At 42.2% G+C, this 17,541-nt stretch overlaps 1 protein-coding gene across 1 annotated transcript in view; it reads left to right on the forward strand.

Annotated features, from left to right (window-relative positions):
- The window catches only part of NEDD9 (neural precursor cell expressed, developmentally down-regulated 9), a 95,094-nt gene that overhangs the window by 12,222 nt on the left and 65,331 nt on the right, over positions 1 to 17,541 (forward strand). The window contains exon 2 of the mRNA XM_068670727.1: positions 14,213 to 14,420. Coding sequence (XP_068526828.1) covers positions 14,418 to 14,420 — 3 coding nt within the window. The 5' untranslated portion in view covers positions 14,213 to 14,417. The remainder of the gene's footprint in view (positions 1 to 14,212; positions 14,421 to 17,541) is intronic.

Genomic DNA, 17,541 nt, shown 5'->3' on the forward strand with positions numbered 1-17,541 from the left:
ATCATCATTGAATTTGTCTAATGAAATACCATATTTGCTCAAGCCAAAAACCAAGTGACTGAACAGCTCTGAGTCCATGAATAAGCCCTTTGGTGTATCTGTTGGAAATGTCCTTTCTGATTACTTCTCCCTGTAATTGTTTTAAAAAGTATGACAATTTGCAAGATCACAAATCATTTAATTCTTCAATTAGTTTTGTATATTTCTAGTTTTGTTTTTACTCAGAATATCCTGTGGAACAAATTCACTTGCCTTATAGAAGCTTGGTTTTGATGTTTACTTAAGCATTCATCACCTCTATCAGATGGCATCTTAAAGTATACTGTGACTTTTTGTCAGAACAGTTTTCATAAAACTATATTGATTACTGTTACTTTTATTACCTTCTTTTAACCCCTAAAAGAAACTCCATGACAGCCTTCCTGTGATTTACCCCAGAATTTATCAGCTTACCACATGCTCTTCAACTGTTTGAGTCACCCCTTCATCTTTTCCTTATTTGATGAATCTGGCTATTTTTGGCTTGACACTTGACTTCATTTTCCAATTCTTGCTGCTGTCTGAAATATGATGGAGGTAAGGGTGTGGTAAATGAAAATGCATTTTTCTCAAACTGCTGTTGAAACTTTTGCAGTTTTGTCTTAGCCATTCTGACTTCCTCTACATGTTGTCCCCTCTGAAGGGTTAGAAATAAGGTTTCCACACACAACCAAAGCCACAGTAGCTTTAAAAAGTTTCAGTAGAAAACTTGGTTAAAACTTCAAAAAAAAAAATAATTCACCCTTACCTTTATTTTGGTCAGGGGAAGGAAAGTGCTGTAGGAGATGCAGAAGGACTCTACTCCTTCTCACATTAAGGTCTTTACTGTATCTCCTTGAAGTGATGCAGCTCCAGGACAACCTCTCTATTGCACACACTGGGAAAATGCAGCCAACAAAGGTGGAAGGGACAAACTGACCTTTGGGAGACATCTTGTGCTTAGTATGTCTATGAACACTGTCGTTACCGTGGGTTCACACAGTACATAAAGAAGGAATAAAGCAGAGTTAAGTTGGAATTGGCTGCCTCTGTAAAGTTATAGTGAATGGCTGGAATGTCCCAGTAAGATGGATTAGTAGAGACCCACATCCCAAATTCCAGGTTGAAGTCAATTGCTCTTCCTAGTTATACGAAGAACATGATGCTATCTATCACTTCATGTACAGGTTAACATTACTACCTCACACCAACTTGTCTCTGAATTCCTGCAGTGGGAACTCAGGTGACCTCCCAAATCCAGATGGAACATTTTAAGAACTGAATTATTACTTGCATACTGCAGGAAAGTAACCAATATGCTGAAGTGTCTTTGACTAATGTATTTTGTCTAATGCAAAACAGTTTCCAATTTATTGTTTCTGACAAGAAATAGGAGAGCCTGCATGGCAATGCTTTACCAGTTAAGGCTGAAAAGAATTCGTAGAATGTTATTGCCACCTGTATTAGAGAAGGAACAGCTGTTCCTCACACTGTATTTAAAGGGTAAAAATAGATGGCTAGAAAGCTGCAAACACATTCATGTGGGAAGCATGAAGGGAAAACACTGACAAAAGCTGTGCTATAAGCACATCTGTGCTCAGAGAACAGACATCCATTATTTAAGTAATGGCTGCCTGATGCTCAGCTTTGAAAGCAGAACAAATATTTGGTGCTGGCTCTGAATTTTCCAGCTTTCAAGTTTAAGCAATGTGAAGCAGTCTTTGCATCACAGAGTCATTCCACACAAGTTCATTCATTTGGCTTAGCTTGCAGGGCTACACTGAGGTTGGCCAGCTTTCAGGAGGTGATCTGCTGCTCCTCAGCTGGCACTGGATTCAAGCCAAAGATCCCCTCAAGGTTTCTGGAGACACACTAGCAGTCGTTTTAAGCACTGTTTTCTTACTGATGGCAACACTTAAACTAGGTAAGAGTTAAGGACTTCCTGGAACTAAGCAGGAGGCAGCAGGGACTGAAAGGAGATGATTCTAGGAGGGGACCCTGCACAAAGCCTGAGTCTCCACCCTGCCTTCTTCCTCCCTATTAGGAACACACTTCCTCTCCCAGAACCTGCCTTGGCACTTTCCCCTTGATGAGCACACTCCCTCCCATCAGGAAGGGCAAGAATGGCTATCATATGAGCAGAGCAGCTCAGGAGCAGAGGAAGCTTGTACAGAGTTAAGTGGTTTACCAAACATATCCATCAACCAGCAGTGGGCATGCTGACATGCTGGAAGGTACCTGTTTGGTCAGCCTTTAATTTAGGAAAGGGTGAGAACCCTTTCTAAAAGAAAGGGAAAAAGTTGAGAGCGCTGCTATGCAAAACCTCTTTCAATACAGCCTGCATTATGTTCCCAGAACAAACCCTCCAGGATGTACCCACAAGTTCTGCTGTTGTGTCTTCACCTCTGAGATACCCCTCCAAAAGCTTAATTGGAAATTTAAGAGCTTTGACAGGGAACAAATAATAAAAAAAGCTCACTTAGGCTCTTTTCACAACAAGTTTTAAGTTGTGAGACTGATCTCACTGAACTAGTGTCACTGAAAACAAAAGCAGAAAAAAAATAAGGGAGAAAAAAGTGGGAAGGATACGACTCTTAAGGAGGGAACAGGATGGAAATAAAGCACAAAAGCAAAGGGACAGAGGAGAGCTCTTGAAATAAAGTCCTGTAGAAGGTGGGAGAGCAGAGGAGAAAGTCAGCCTCCACTGCTTCCCTCCCCATCCACAAGTCATCACCACCATGACCTCAGAGTCATTCAAAGCCCCTCTCCCACTGGTGCCAACAATACTCCAGACCACCCCACATAACAGGTAGCTGTGGGACAGGGAGCAGGCAGGGATCATGAATTATTTCAGTCTCACTTAGTGACCCTGGACTGCTGGAAAACCTGCAGATGTGACACTGCCAGCAATACAGCCTGCTTAAAAAGCCTTATATCCGTCACAAGAGATTTTAGAGACACACAACCCTACCGGCACATGTTTTGCAGTGGTAGGGAAACACCCCCAGTTGTTCCACCTCACTCTTCACATCTACCACCACGAAGACCTCACGTCTCCATACCCTTCTGTTTAGAGGCACCATCAATTTCTCTTACAGAGTGCTTTCTGGAAAGCTTCAGAGAGAAAGTAGTTACCTATATCACCACGTAGAAGAAGCCTCTGGCTTGAGTAATTCCATGGAAAGGCTGACTGGCCCAGGTTTCCTTCTCACCTGGGACAGTATTTTTAAGGTTCTGTTGTGGAAGACAGTTTTACTATTGAATCCATAGTAAACTGGACTAGATAAAGTCCTCCTACATGAGGAAAATATGAGGCTTCAAAAGAATTATTCAGAAGAAAAAATTTTCCTAAAGAAAAAATGCAAGTCTGAGAAAAATAAAACTCTTCTTCCCCACATTGTGTTTATTTAAGCTTTGAGCACAAGATTTTTTTTTTTATTTTATTGTTTCAAGGTCTTATAATAAGGCCATGTGTCTCACATCAAAATGAAGGTAATTGTGACCCAGTGCTTTTCAACCAAAAATACCAAAATTGGTCTTTCCAATTTAAAAAGAAAAAGTTTTAAACTGCTAATAAGTCTCTGAAAAATATCAGTTCTTAACAAAATGATTACTTGAGACAAAGTAGGGCTTTTTGGTCATGAAATGATATGGAGAAAAGCATTAGCCTGGAGAAGGGGATGCTCAGGGGCGTCCTTACCACTCTTTATAGATATGTTAAAGGAGGCTGTAGTGAGGTGGGGGTTGGTCTATTCTCCCATGTGCCTGGTAACAGGACGAGGGGAAATGGGCTAAAGTTGCACCAGGGGAGGTTTAGGTTGGATATGAGGAGAAACTTCTTTACCAAAAGGGTTGTTAGGCATTGGAATAGGCTGCCCAGGGAAGTGGTTGAGTCACCATCCCTGGAGGTCTTTAAAAGACGTTTAGATGTAGAGCTTAGGGATATAGTTTAGTGGAGGACTTGTTAGTGTTAGGTCAGAGGTTGGACTCTATGGTCTTGGAGGTCTCTTCCAACCTAGATTATTCTGTGATTCCCAAACAACTTCTCTATCAAGGCTGTCAAATGCCTCACTCCTATCCCAGAGAAGCTATTTTGTAAACTGAAACCTGGTGCTACCTTGAAAGCAGGGAGACTCCTGACCTCCAGCTTTCACATGTAGAAAGCAGGTTTTGGTGTCACCAAAAAATGACTCATAATGCCCCTTTGAACAGTCTCCTCCTGTCAACTGGACAATAAAAAAAAGCTTTACACAACTATGAGTTTGTGACCACTAGTGTTTAGTTGGCAAACTAAAGCAGATATCTTTAAAACTGCTTTGTTTGCCTGTGCGCAATGCAGAGCACTACCAGGGCCATGAGGTCACAGATCCCAATCTCACCCCACATAGATCACTTAGCACATTTGGAGAACACACCATTTGACAATTTGACAAAGGGCAAATTCACATCCTGACTCCCAAGATTCACATCTGCTGCCAACAATGGTGGCAGAATTCTCCCAGTTGCACTCCAGCAAGCTCTGGCCAATTTGGCAGGCAGGTGGCTACAGAAGAGCAAGGGGAAGGCAGGGTCAGAAGCCAAATCCCACATATTTGGCATGTCAGCAACCAGAATACCGGTCAGCATGCATAGGTCTTATCACCCACAGCATGTGCTGTCTCACCTTGTGAGGACTTTGAAGTATGTGGAAAGGGCTGAGATGACGGTGGTTTCTTTCACCTCTTTTGAAGGGTCCAGTGCTTGTGACATAATTTAGCTCTGGGATGCCCAAACCACTGACACTTTCACTTTTCCTAAGCTTTGCCTGTCAGGCCAAATTGCAAAGGAAGAGCTAGCACAGGCAGTAGGATTTTCTCCTGTTAAGGCAGGTGGTCCCTATAGAAGTAGGGGACTGATTCAGGGAAGAGTTGGGAAGCAGTGTTTCTGACTCATTTCCTATTTTTCGCATGTAAGGGCAATCACATTTATACAGGTGTAGACAGGGCAGCTGATAGGCAAACATTGTCTTTCCTTTTCATCTGCTGCTGGCATTTTTCCTTTGAAATCAATCTCAACTACAACCACACCCACTGTTTCCGCAGCCTGATCTCTGAAAGATGGAAACCACAGCTCTCCATGCCACAGTCACAACAAAGACACAAACTCCTGTTCAGCATTCTGCCCAGTTCCTTGCAAGTATACTGCAGAGACCTGACCAATGACCAGATTTATTTGGACCCATGAACCACAGTGCATGAATTTCACATGAATTACTGTTCTAATCAAGACCAAATGGCCCCGAGATCAGAGCTGTACATACAAGAGCTCTTGTTCCCATTCCTGAAATAAGGCAGCTATATATGTCCCTGAATACATGAGACAGACAGTCCATCCCCACAGGAGGTACAGAGGGCATCTACCCCCTGGTCAGGGCTACCTGGCCCACCTCTGGCCTGGAATACCACTGTCCCTAGCGTTCCATTCTACCTTGCACCAACAGATATGAGGAACATTTAATGACTCAGCAAGGGAAATGCTGTTTTGAACACCAGACCCTGAGCTGGACTGGTGCAAGCCCTGGGCCCAGTCTGTGCAGCAGTCAGTGCCCTCATGAGCTGACTTCCCCTAGAACTGGCCCAAGTCAAGACCAAGCGTCAGTTCCTCAAACTATCTCCTACAGGTGGTACACTGCATCAGAGCTGTTGGAGCATGAAGGTCTCAAAAGTTTCTTTTGTACATGAGAAAACTGAATACCAGTTATCTGCCTGGGCCATTCAGTTGCTGAGCAAGCAACATTTTACTACAGCAAGAGTTTGCCCAGCTTGCCTGCTGGTATGCACTCTGCTTGCTGCCTGGCATTCACCTCCTCAACTTTGCCATGAGCTCATCCCTCTCTTGAGCCAGGGAATTCCAGGCAAGCCTCCCATGCCACAGCACAGAGGTTTATACAAACAAGTGTTTTTCATTATTGTTTGAGCTTAAAGAACATAGTTTCCAGATTTTTTTTTTTTAATGTATATATAAAAGTTTATGTCAGAGGCTCACTGAACTTTGAGAAATGCTTGCTGCCAAGTGGTGCACCCTTTTTTTTAACAAAAAAATATACACAGTTCTGCTTGGGTGACTGTATAACTGATATGCTGGGGAGATGACGATCTAGGAAAATAACCTACTTGGGATTGGTAGACCAAAGAACTGATACACCAACGAATGTCTTAAAACATTAAAACTTAAAACATTACAAGTGGTTTTCACATTTATCCCAATGCTGAAAACAGTTATCCTTTGGCAAATTTTCAGGAGGGAGAACTCAGGCTTTTTGATAATACTGCAAGTAAGCCAGGGGAAAACAAGCATGAAAGGGAACAAATTAATCATCCTGAAGCAGAACTGGACTGGTGCTAAGAGAACAGCATATCCAAGATAATCTTCCACTATCACAGAAATGGACAGGTGACTATATATAGGGCTTCAAATAAATAACTGACAACTGACACTTCACTATGCACATTTAAATATGTACCTTCTTAGGTAACTCCTGCCTTTCACAAACATCTGGTTTCAATAAAAGGTTACACTTGGGATTTTACTTTATCTTTGAACACAAGTCTGAACTAGTCCTTCTGTGTGCAATTACAGCCCTGACAGCTGAAACTGGGGTTTACTTCAGTGTTCATTTGTCTCAGACATGGCACTAAAAAGTTAGTGTCACCTTGGATGCAAGTTCCTTCCACTAATGTCACAGTTCTTCAGGCAGTCCCACAAGCCCCAAAACTCTTAGCCTCATGTAGAAAATCATTCATAGCAGCTGAGGAAACTAGAACCAGGAGCAAACAGACACAGGCAGCTACTTCACTGTCACAGAAGGTGTTTGAAAGATGGAGTTTGCAAGCCAAGCCCTTTGTGCAACACGCCCTGCCACTATGGCTGCTATTTTTGCACAAAGCATGGATCTACAGCCTGAGACCTCACTTACCTACTTTGCCCAAAAGGCCCTGTTTTTGTAAACTAGAGCTATTATTCACAGGTTTGCATAAAGCAAAACTGAAGGAGGTTGTGGTTCTCCTCTTACTTTACAGCTCAGGTGCAATGCAAGGAAACCAGGGTTTAATTCTGTCCCTCTGTCTCACTTGATTACCCACATATCCTCTTATGAACATACTCAAGCCACTTAGTTGCAAAGCATCGCACAGAAAGAAGGAAGGAGTCCTTATCTGTTCTGTTTCCAGCCCCCCAGTATTAGCTGGCTCACCTCTTGACCTGCAAGTGCCCCAATGCTCAGGCCAGCGTGGTACAGCAGGGCAACACTTACACCATGCAAAGTATGAGAACCATTCAGAGGTTCCCAATAACAGTTAACTCAAGGGAGAAGTGACCTCTGATTTCAAAACTGATGCTAAAAAGAGAGCTACTGATCTGTAACTTTCTCCTGTCTTTGGTGTGGTATAAAGCAAGCATGAGCTAGCAGATGATCACAGCCACAATACTGGGTTATGTTTACCCAGACAAAAGAAGCTTCTGATGATGTCTTCCTCTACAATACTGCCTTTAACAACTGTTTTCATCCCACATACAAGCACATGGCTTGCACAGGATGGAGGACCATTCTCCTACGAACTATCCAGGCAGAACCCAACAAGGACCTGCAGCTGCCTTCTGGTGCCATGCCAGTTTTATTGTATGTTTACTGCCCAGGACCAACCTGGCCCCTGCTCAGCTGAGCTCATGGGCCAGGGACTCCTGAGGAAAGCAGGCTGATGTTCATCTGTCCACCAGCAGACACTGGTGGGTTTCTGGCACGCATGAGATGAGCAACTCCAGGAGGCAGCTGCAGGAGCCATTTCACCTCCCTCAGGCTTTGCTCTACTACCCATGACTAATTCCTCACTTAAATCAGAACATAAGGACATCTGATAGTACACACACTTCCAATGGGACAGCTGATGCTTCATTTTCTTTTAGCTTTTAACCGTACTGCTTATTCTGCTTCTACATTAACTCACCTTTCATTTGGCTGCTGTTCATTAGGTCCTTTATGACCTCCTGTGCCTTACACCTTACCTCCTTCTACCCCACCACACAACTAACAGCTTGGTGGGTGGTAATCTGCAGCATTGCAGATGGGATAATGCAAAGCTGTAGATTTGCCTACAAGATTTGGGCAATAATCTTTCCTAGGTAACTCACGCAGCAGGATTATGGGTCTGAAGCATAGTGATGAGGCATGCCTCCAGCTTCTCTGCTACCACCTTGTACCTCTCAAAACCATGTCTGAACAGAGAAGGTGGCATGGCCCGGTGCACACTGAGCACTAACTGGTGTATTTGATTCCCATCAGTCCCTCTAAAATTGCTCACTATCTGCAAGTATGCTGACACTTACCCTAAGCAACAGCTTATATCTGAATATGGCATTGCACAAAAGTTAGTTTCCGATCTTGCAGACATCTACTGTAATTGTCAACATTGAAACATTGACTGGTCTGTGACAGACAGAAATAAGCTGCTAAACACTGTCAAGACTGCAATGTCCATGGTCATCTGCCTTGGAAACACAAGCTTCATCCACCTCCAAGAATCAAAAGGTTAGGAAAAATGAATCTTTGCTTTCATTTCCTCACTTCAGACAAGGCAGTTGCCCTCCTGGTGGATACCATCACTAGAACCAAGCGCTACATATCATGACCACGCATGCTGTCCACTGCTTTTTGGGCATTAATGGGGCTAAATAACACAGGAAGCCACCAAAACTGCTCTTCTGCCTTGAAGAAGTGACATTGTACTATAAGTCGTCTTACTGACACATCTGCCATCAAACATGCCACGCGGAGTAGAAGCAGTCTTGCATCAGCCTACTCTTGTACCTCTCAAGAAGGCTGAGGTGGTCCAGATCCCTTCCACCTCAATTCTCTCAGCGTGGACACAACACAGTCTGGATGAGGAGAAAAGAATTATGTGCAGATTTGAGACCAATATATCCATTTTAAGAGTGTGCATATACACAAACACACACACCAAACCTCCCTGGCACATCTCAGTCCAACACTTGTAGCATCAAAAACAGAACTTAAAAGAATACTATGAAGTCAAGTACTCTGAATTAAGACTGCACAAATAACCTCTATACCTGCATTTCTTAGCTTTAGTCCTCAACCATATGCATTTTATGACTTTTTCCACAAGTTTGCTGCTTCATTTATTGCCAGTAATTTAAGTATTAACCAGGGGCTGTGCTCTAATAAGTGTCCTGTCTAGAAGGACCCTGCTCTATTTATTGTAGAAGTCAAAATATGCTGCTGAAATGGTGAACACTGAACGGTTGAAAGAAAAATGTCTTGTTTAAAAATAAAGTTTCCATAACCTCAGAATGCTCCTGAAAGTGTTGCAGTTTCTACAAGATGCCTGTTACCTTATTCAGCCCCAGACTTTGAAAGCATACTTTATATTTCTCTACTTCCAGCTAATTGCACTGAAATGTTTTGGCCTGTTTTGCTGAAGTGGAAAGCATGCATGAACAGTAAACAGAAGCAGAGGCCTATATTTCAGGTTTAAGTTAGATGTGGTTCCCCCCCCCCCCCATTTCATGGTAGTTTGACATAAAAACAAATTTATTTTTTAGTTAAGTGAACTTGTGAGCAAAGTTGGGTCAAAGTCAAAAGGAACTGTCAGCAAATATTACCAATAATTCAAACATGTGGCTTAATTTTCCAAGAACAACCTATTTGAGATATCTAAAGTTTAATATTAAAGTATGCTTTAAATGGAAACAAAAAACAATGTTTCAAATTGCATATTCTCCCCCTCAAAATAATTATGGAACAAGTAGACCACAGCTGATGAAGGAAAAAATACAAAGAACATACAAAGTTCTGATTCATCAAATATCATAATAACCTAATAACCCATAGCAACAGCAAGTTGTTATTCCCTTTACAGTCCTCCTACAGAAGGAGGTGGGACAGAAAGGAAACAGAGCCCACATTGTTGCTCCACAAGCCCTGAAGGGAAATGGCCCCTGGAGCAATGCTCAACCATTTACATGTACTTGCCAGCTTGCTTAACAGATTCATGGTTTAATTGGGGTAGTTAAAGTATTCCTTTCCCTATCTGGGTTCAGAAACAGGTATCAGGTGAGGCCCATCCCACACAACAGGAGTGAAGCAGCCTTCAGTTCATGGACTGGAGCCAATTACAGAATCTGCACCTGTAGTTTGACCTCAAGAATGTCAGGCTATCTGGTCAAAGTCTGGCAGATGTGAACACCTTCAAGCAGAAACTTGCAGTCAGATGTATCAGGTAATTCTCACTGCAGATTGCTCCATGGCTGCCCAGGAATTCAAGTGCATTCCTGTAGTTTAAATCAAACACCTTTTGGACTATTGCAGCCTCAAATACCACACACTGTCTGAACAGTGAAACCAAGCACCTGTTTATCAAGCTTTACACCTCAACTGTGTATCCCTGCTCTTCAGTTTCTCCCAGCTCTCTTCATTTCTACCTGCTAACACTTCTCTCTCCATGTAAGCATGTGACCAGAACAACTCTTCCAAGCAGTTCTTTCTTGAGCAGAACAGATTGGATGGTTATTTCCAGCTAAAAGTGTGGGCTTTTTTCCTAGTACCACCACTTATTTTCTGCCCAGGTCTTGTACAAGCCATTTCACATCCTCATACCAGTCCTTGCTCTCAATGTCTGCCTGAATTTCAAGAACCGTGTCCTTCATCAAATGAAAGGGGAATTCAACATCTAGCTATAAAAACTGTGAAGCAAAGGCACATAGTGTCTGTTCATTATGCAGACAGAGGGAAAAAGGCTTTACAGCAGGAAGGCACATGGGTTGCACCTTATTTTCTTTTCTTGGTGCTACTAAAGGGTACAGAGTAAAATTGTGCATTATATAGAGCAGCAGTGAACCCTTTCAGTACAGTGCTGCCCTTCTTTAGAAAAGAGGTGCTCAAGATTTCATGTTTGCCTTTCTTCCTTAAACACAGCTGACAAGGATTTCTTCAACATTTTTATTTTGAAAATGATTTTAATTGGATCTGTTTTTCCATCATTTTCAGTACCATGATTTATCCTGGTAAGCCACACATCACAGAAGGATCTTTTTGCAAAACAAATGTTTTCTGTATGCCTCACAGTGGAACGAATTTATTAATTGAAATGTAAGGGTAATAATCCCACAGCATTAATTTGAGAAGCCCTTATTTACTTTTGAAGTACCTTTTATTTGCCTAAGGTAGGAAGTTGAGCAGTATCAGAAAGGTAAAGTATTCTACGGCCTTTTGTTCACAGGATTTAGCATAAGGCTACTGCTACCTAGCATGAAAGCAAATAGCATCCTTCAAGATTTTCTTAACTAAGCAACAGACATGAATGCTGTGTGGACCTCATAGGAAGGTGTCCTGCCTCTCTAGGGAAGAGGAGGAATAAAGCAACAACAAAAAACCCCACTAACATTTAGAGCCTTGCTCGATGCCCTTACTAAAAGGCCATCCCACTTCATGATAGGGATCCCTCAGCTCCCCAGCTATATGGCCCTTCCTGGATATCATCAGGTCAGAAACATATTGCAGTAAAGTGGGGACACTGCTCAGATCAAATACCTTGCTTACACTCATGAAGCTTTGCTTCAGAAATAGCTCAGACAGCATGACCTATGCTATCTGTAGGCAAAGGAAGTTATTTCAAAATTACTGGCATTATTGCAATAACATAATTGCACCTCAACACTGCACCTGTAAAATTCCCAGCATTTCCACAATATCCAGTGTCAGCATATCTTCCGGGTCACATGGTCACCCAGAACAGGAAACCCTAAGCATCCATGGGTTGTCCAGCCCTGAGGCTGCCCTTCATGAGGTCACTTCTTGCAGAAGAGTCGTCCTAGGGCAAGACAGAGGGAAACAGTGTTTCTGTCCTCTACTGAGAGATGACCACAAGCAGTAGGTGCCTTAAGTCATAGAGGCCTGAGAGGAGGAAGAAGTGTGCCAAAGCAATTGTTAAAGCTTCTACAAAGCAAAGTCCAGAAGGAGAGAGGTGAATTAAGCAAGGCCAGCATCACTGGTTCCACAGCAATGTGGTGCATACTGCCTCCATTAATAGTCTTCCTGTTACTATCTCACACCTGGCCTCTTCAGCATAATACCCAAGTTCAGTTCTGGGTGAATATCAAGCTAAAACAGTATGCAACCATCTCCTTTTGTCCCACTCGTCCCTCAGGAAGCTTGCTGTATGTTATGTATGGAAAAGTTTTTGGTGCTGTTATTTAAATCCACTCCACATTGGTGGAAGGGCGAGAAACTGAGTTCAATATGTGTAACGTGTTTTAGAAGTCAGGAGGCAGAGGGAAGAAACAACAAAAAGAGCCATCCAGAAGTTTGCTGCTATTCACATACCAAGACATTTTTTTCCCTTCCCTGTGAAGTGCTGGTTCTGTGCTTAAGACCCAGACAGGAAAAATCTTGGCCCGGACATCAGTTTTCCTCATTTGTTGGGAGAAGAGAAAGGCAATTGCTGTGCAACCTTTACTGTCAGTCTTGACGTCAACCAAGGACCCTGCAGCTTATTGAGTGCTTTTGTTATATATATATATATATATAGAGAGAGAGAGAGAGAGCATATAGATATATATATAGATATAGCAGATTTTATATATATATATATATATATATATATATATATATATATATATATCTGCTTTGTTTGGAAGGAGAAGGTGCTAGTGTCATGATGCAAGCATCTTTCAAGAAGGCAATCACTTCTGCCTTGTTCTGTGAAGTTCTGTCCTCCAAAATTTATGGAGGCAGTGTTAACGTTGTATAAGAAAGTGCCAAACAAAGTCATGCCTCCTAGGTTCTCTGCACACTACAGATGCTAGTGAAGGCATTTTGAAGTCCAGGAGCCACTGTCACACCTTACAGACTCATCCAACAATTCAAGACAAAGAGTCATTTGTGATAAACTTTTCTGGATTTGGAAGTACAAATAGTGACAGTTACTGACCTCAACAAAATGTACTGTTTCCAAGGCTTCCTTCAGACTGACTTTTCTGGCAAATGGAGAAGATCCCAAAGCCAAAAAAACTCCACTCAACTCTTTGCTCATGCTGTACATTGCATGCTAGAAGGGTTAAGCTTACTGCAGCCATACCCTATACCCATCTAAAACTTCACACCCTCCACACATGGCATAAACCTTCTTTTAGCTCAGAATTTTCTCACAGGCTTGCACAGCTATTTCCAGTCAACTCCTATGTTTCTTTTTCATGCAGCTCAGATCTTTCTTTCAGAGATTTCGTGTCTCAGAAAATTCTCATTGATTGAGAATCATTGGATGGTCACTCATGTATGTGAAAGCTCAGCAAGCAAATCCTATGCACAATAGCATACTTGTGTGTTCCTTATCAGCGTAAGGACAGGGTCTCAGCAATGTGATGTTTGGGTTACTCAGGACAACAAGCAGCTTTGAAAAACAAACCAAAGTGACCTCTGAAAGCATGACTGGTCAATTTAAAGCCAGATTAATGATCTCCAGTATGAGATGATCAACCCGATCAACCTTTATGTTTGCATAATCCAGATGGTGGTCTGGCTTCTAGGCACTGTCCCTGTATGAAGAACATGCAGAGGAATATTAAAACAGTAAGATATTCAAACCCATAAAATATTGATGTTTTAATCCATGATTGTGGATTGGTTACACTTCAGTTTTCTGGCTGTGTTTCTCTCAAAACTTGCTCAGTAAAGCCCACAAGGTAGCTGATTTTCCCCCAGATAAGGTCTGTTTGACCTTTTAGTTCTCCAGCACAAAGCTGCAACATTAAGCTGCGGACTTGCCAGTGAAGGAGCTGCTGGAATAAACATTCCAGAGCTATTGAACAACTCTGGATATCAGCCTTCCTGATAAATGCATTGGGAGCAATAAAGTAAGGCCACGCAGCATGCATCAGTTTGATACCTGCCAAAATTCCTTAGCCCTTAACAAGGATATCAAAAAGGTCATGTCTCTGATTAAAAACACATATTGCTAACAGTGGCAAAGTTATTTAACCATATTTTAGAGAGAAAGTTTTTCCCTGAGGTCAGTCTTGTGCATCACTAGGAGAACTGTGCAGGGAAATCCCGAGCATCCCCAGACAGTTTGAATTGGCAGGGCAGAAAGTAAGCAAGCTTTTTGCTCCTTTGTTCATCTGTTTCATTGACCTTTTCTTTCAGATGGGGAAAAAAGGTGCTTGGGTCTATGAAGAAATACTTAGAACAAGAAAATCCTGAAAGTGAAGAGTCCAGCAATCGGGAAAGGCAAGAACCCACCAGTTTACTACAATGCAGGATTTTGTATGGAGATAGTCGTCGTGGATGCACAAAGCTCCTGTGTTCCTTTGATTAACATACAGTAGGTGGAAGCCAAACACACCAGACAATGGTAAGTTTCACTTTCTACAAAGTCAAAAGGCACTTTAATAGAAGCGTAACTGCCTCTTTCATGGAGCTCAGCAACAAAAATATTCTTTCTTAAGGCTGACTGAATGCCTACTTTGTTCAGAAGTCAGGCAGAGCTCTCATTGTCAGGTTGGTCACAACCCATTTTAGTGCAAAAGCTAGGAGAGCATACATCCTGGGCAGGCAGCAGTACTGTAAGCCTTGGTAGTAAATGCAGCTTTACTGAACACACTGACAGGAGGATTTTCTTTCAGGAAGAGGAGTGAGGCATCTCCCTAACAAACCATGTCTCAGGGGAATTGTACAGGCCATTGAGGTATAGTGTAAGTATGACGATAATGAAGATGCGAGGGACTTGGTCCATCTCTCCATCAGAGGGAAAACTTTGTAGACTCCGCTGATCATTTTTCATATTCAAGGGAAATTTCAAAATGTCATCAGAAAGAATTCATGATCTTCTATGGACAAGTAGTAAACCAGAGCAATTCAAAACATTTTAGACAGACTAGATACCACCACTCTAAAACCTCCATGAGTTTCCAGCTTTGCACTCCTTGTTTGCCAGTTTTGCAGCACCCCTGCAGCTGAGCCACCACACAGCTGATGGCACTGCAAGTGAGGCACGTAGGCTCAGGGCTGATACAGCAAGAGGACAGGAGATAAGAAAGCTGTTGGCCTGCATGTTTAAGAAGCATTTCTTCCATCAACCTATTATGCAAATATATAGGCTTGCCTTTGAATTACCACACACACTCTTTTGAAGTCTAGATAACCATGGAAGCAAGAGTCAAGTCGTGCAGAACAAAGCACAGGTCAGTGCTAACTCTTATGCTATAATAAACACTTTATCAGTAATGACACCAAATCAACAACAACAAGTTTAACTTTTCTCCTTAGCTTTCACCCACTAAAGAATAGGCTTAGAAGCTACATCATTACACAGGTGATAGAAGAGATAAGGAAGTATGCTTATGATGTAATCACTTAAATCATGGCAGTCTCCCAATTATGAACCCACTTCTAATTATCCCAAATCTTCTCATTTGGCATGCACCACTTGAACATTTGTTTAAGTTGCTGCCAAAATGCCTGTCATCAGTAGGACAAGGTTGTGAGTAGAAACCCTATAGCAGAAACCTGAAGACAGGCTTGCATGCCTGTCGTTCAGAACTAACACCGTATTCACCACCCTAAGAAAGGTATTTTAAAAGAAAACCACAGAGCAATTTTGAAAGGTGTCTGGGTGAGAGAAATCAGACAAGAACTCAATCCAAGATTTTCACAACCAACATTGAAGATTTCTTTGCTTCTTACTGCTTTAAGAAGCATTTTCCATCTTTAAAAAAATCCTAACAGCCCCAACCTGAAGGTTGTTTTCTAGCTTAGTTTGGACAAGAGAGAAGTTAGTTCTTTTTCTAGGGACACCTCAAGATCTGAGATCCAGCCTGACCCTCTCCATATTTTTTAGTGATTTCTTAACCTAAGCTCTTTTCTAGAAGCCATAATAGTTTAAGGTTCACTTCTTGACCTTCACTGCTTTTACTCACCCTCACCTCTTTACTCTGTAAATTAAAAATTGTGGGTCTTCTACTTCTTCATGTAAGACAAGTGTATAAATAACCAGTAAAAACGTACCTCATGTAAGTCATGTCAGTCATACAATTAAACATTTTCTCCTCCTCATGATGTATTTTACTGAGGTATAAATCATGACTAAAAGGCAATTTAGTGCAGACAGGAATTTTACTGGGGGCTGCAGATCTCCTGGACTCATCTGGAAAATGAGAAACAATCATAGATGATACATCTTGCTGGGTATATGATCTACTGAAGCTAGAGTACTCCGTCTAGACTGAGATTTAACTTCCTCATTCAAATCCAGTGAAATAGGACTGCACTAGATGCAGTTCCATAAAACATTTGTGTTGGATTAAGGAGGTTTTTACAAAGCCCGATCACACTGAAGAAACCATGTGAACAGAATGGAGCACTGCCAAATCACAGGAGCCGAAAAGTAGCCAGTGACTCTCCTAAGTTCAGCAAGGCTTCAGCTGCACTCACTTTCTTCCTCCCATTAAGGAGAAACTCTCCCCTTTGTCCTAGCCAAAAGGAGTCTGCAGGCTCAGACATCCCCCGAACAAGATATATTAAAATCAAACACCTCCTCCTTGACTTCCAGCAGATTGAAGTACACAGCTTTAGTATTTTATCCCTTTGAGCCTTCTGCTGTCCAGAGCCACCAGCTCACAATACATTTTCTGAAACACAAGATTGAGAATGTGCTGATTTCTACAGCACTCTGCCAGCTCCCACTATGAGGAATCCCAGTATTCTATTTTGTTTTATATATTTTTTACTCAGCTTTCACTGTTTTATCTGCCTTGCAGTTCAGGAAACAAAGCTGACCCCCTTGGTCTGTGCAGGCAGCTGCATCACAGCAACATGCCCTTCCAGAGGGCATCCTCCTGCAACACATCACACTTCTGCGCACACCTGCAGTACTTGTCCAGAGACTGTTCCTACCCATGACCTCCTGCACAGAATCTCTAACATCCAGCTGAATATATACACCTTTCACAATTTTTAAGGTTTCCAAGCAATAGCTAATCTTAGATTCAGCATAATCAAGTTTTGAGTCAGGCTTCAGCAGTACTGTCCATCCAGACACTGGCAAGAGAAAAGGCCCCTTGCCAAGGGGAGAGGGAAATCAGGATTAAAAACTGTATTAAAACCCACAGAGAAAGGCTGGGAGGGCTGGAACAAGTCCATATAAAGAGGGTGAGAGCTGACAATAGAGCACAGTATCTTTCAGCCATCTGTTTTGTTTTTTACCTTAAAGGTGCAGTAAAATGTATTTATACACAATTCCTCAGTTTACAAGGAAAGCGATTGCCTTATAGGCTTTAAAACGGGCCTCAGCTGAGCAGCAGTTCTCCCAGCCTGGATTTTGGGGATTGTATCTCACTCCATGAATAATACTTTCATTCATGGGGGCCATAGTTTTTAGTCTCCACTGCCAACTGACATAGATTTTGTTCCTCTCCACTGAGATACAGCAAGATGGAGGCCTGAAGTAACAGTTGCCTGAAATGTACCTAGTGACA

This window comes from Anas acuta, chromosome 2 (genome assembly GCF_963932015.1).
Source record: "Anas acuta chromosome 2, bAnaAcu1.1, whole genome shotgun sequence".
Classification (NCBI taxonomy): domain Eukaryota; kingdom Metazoa; phylum Chordata; class Aves; order Anseriformes; family Anatidae; genus Anas; species Anas acuta.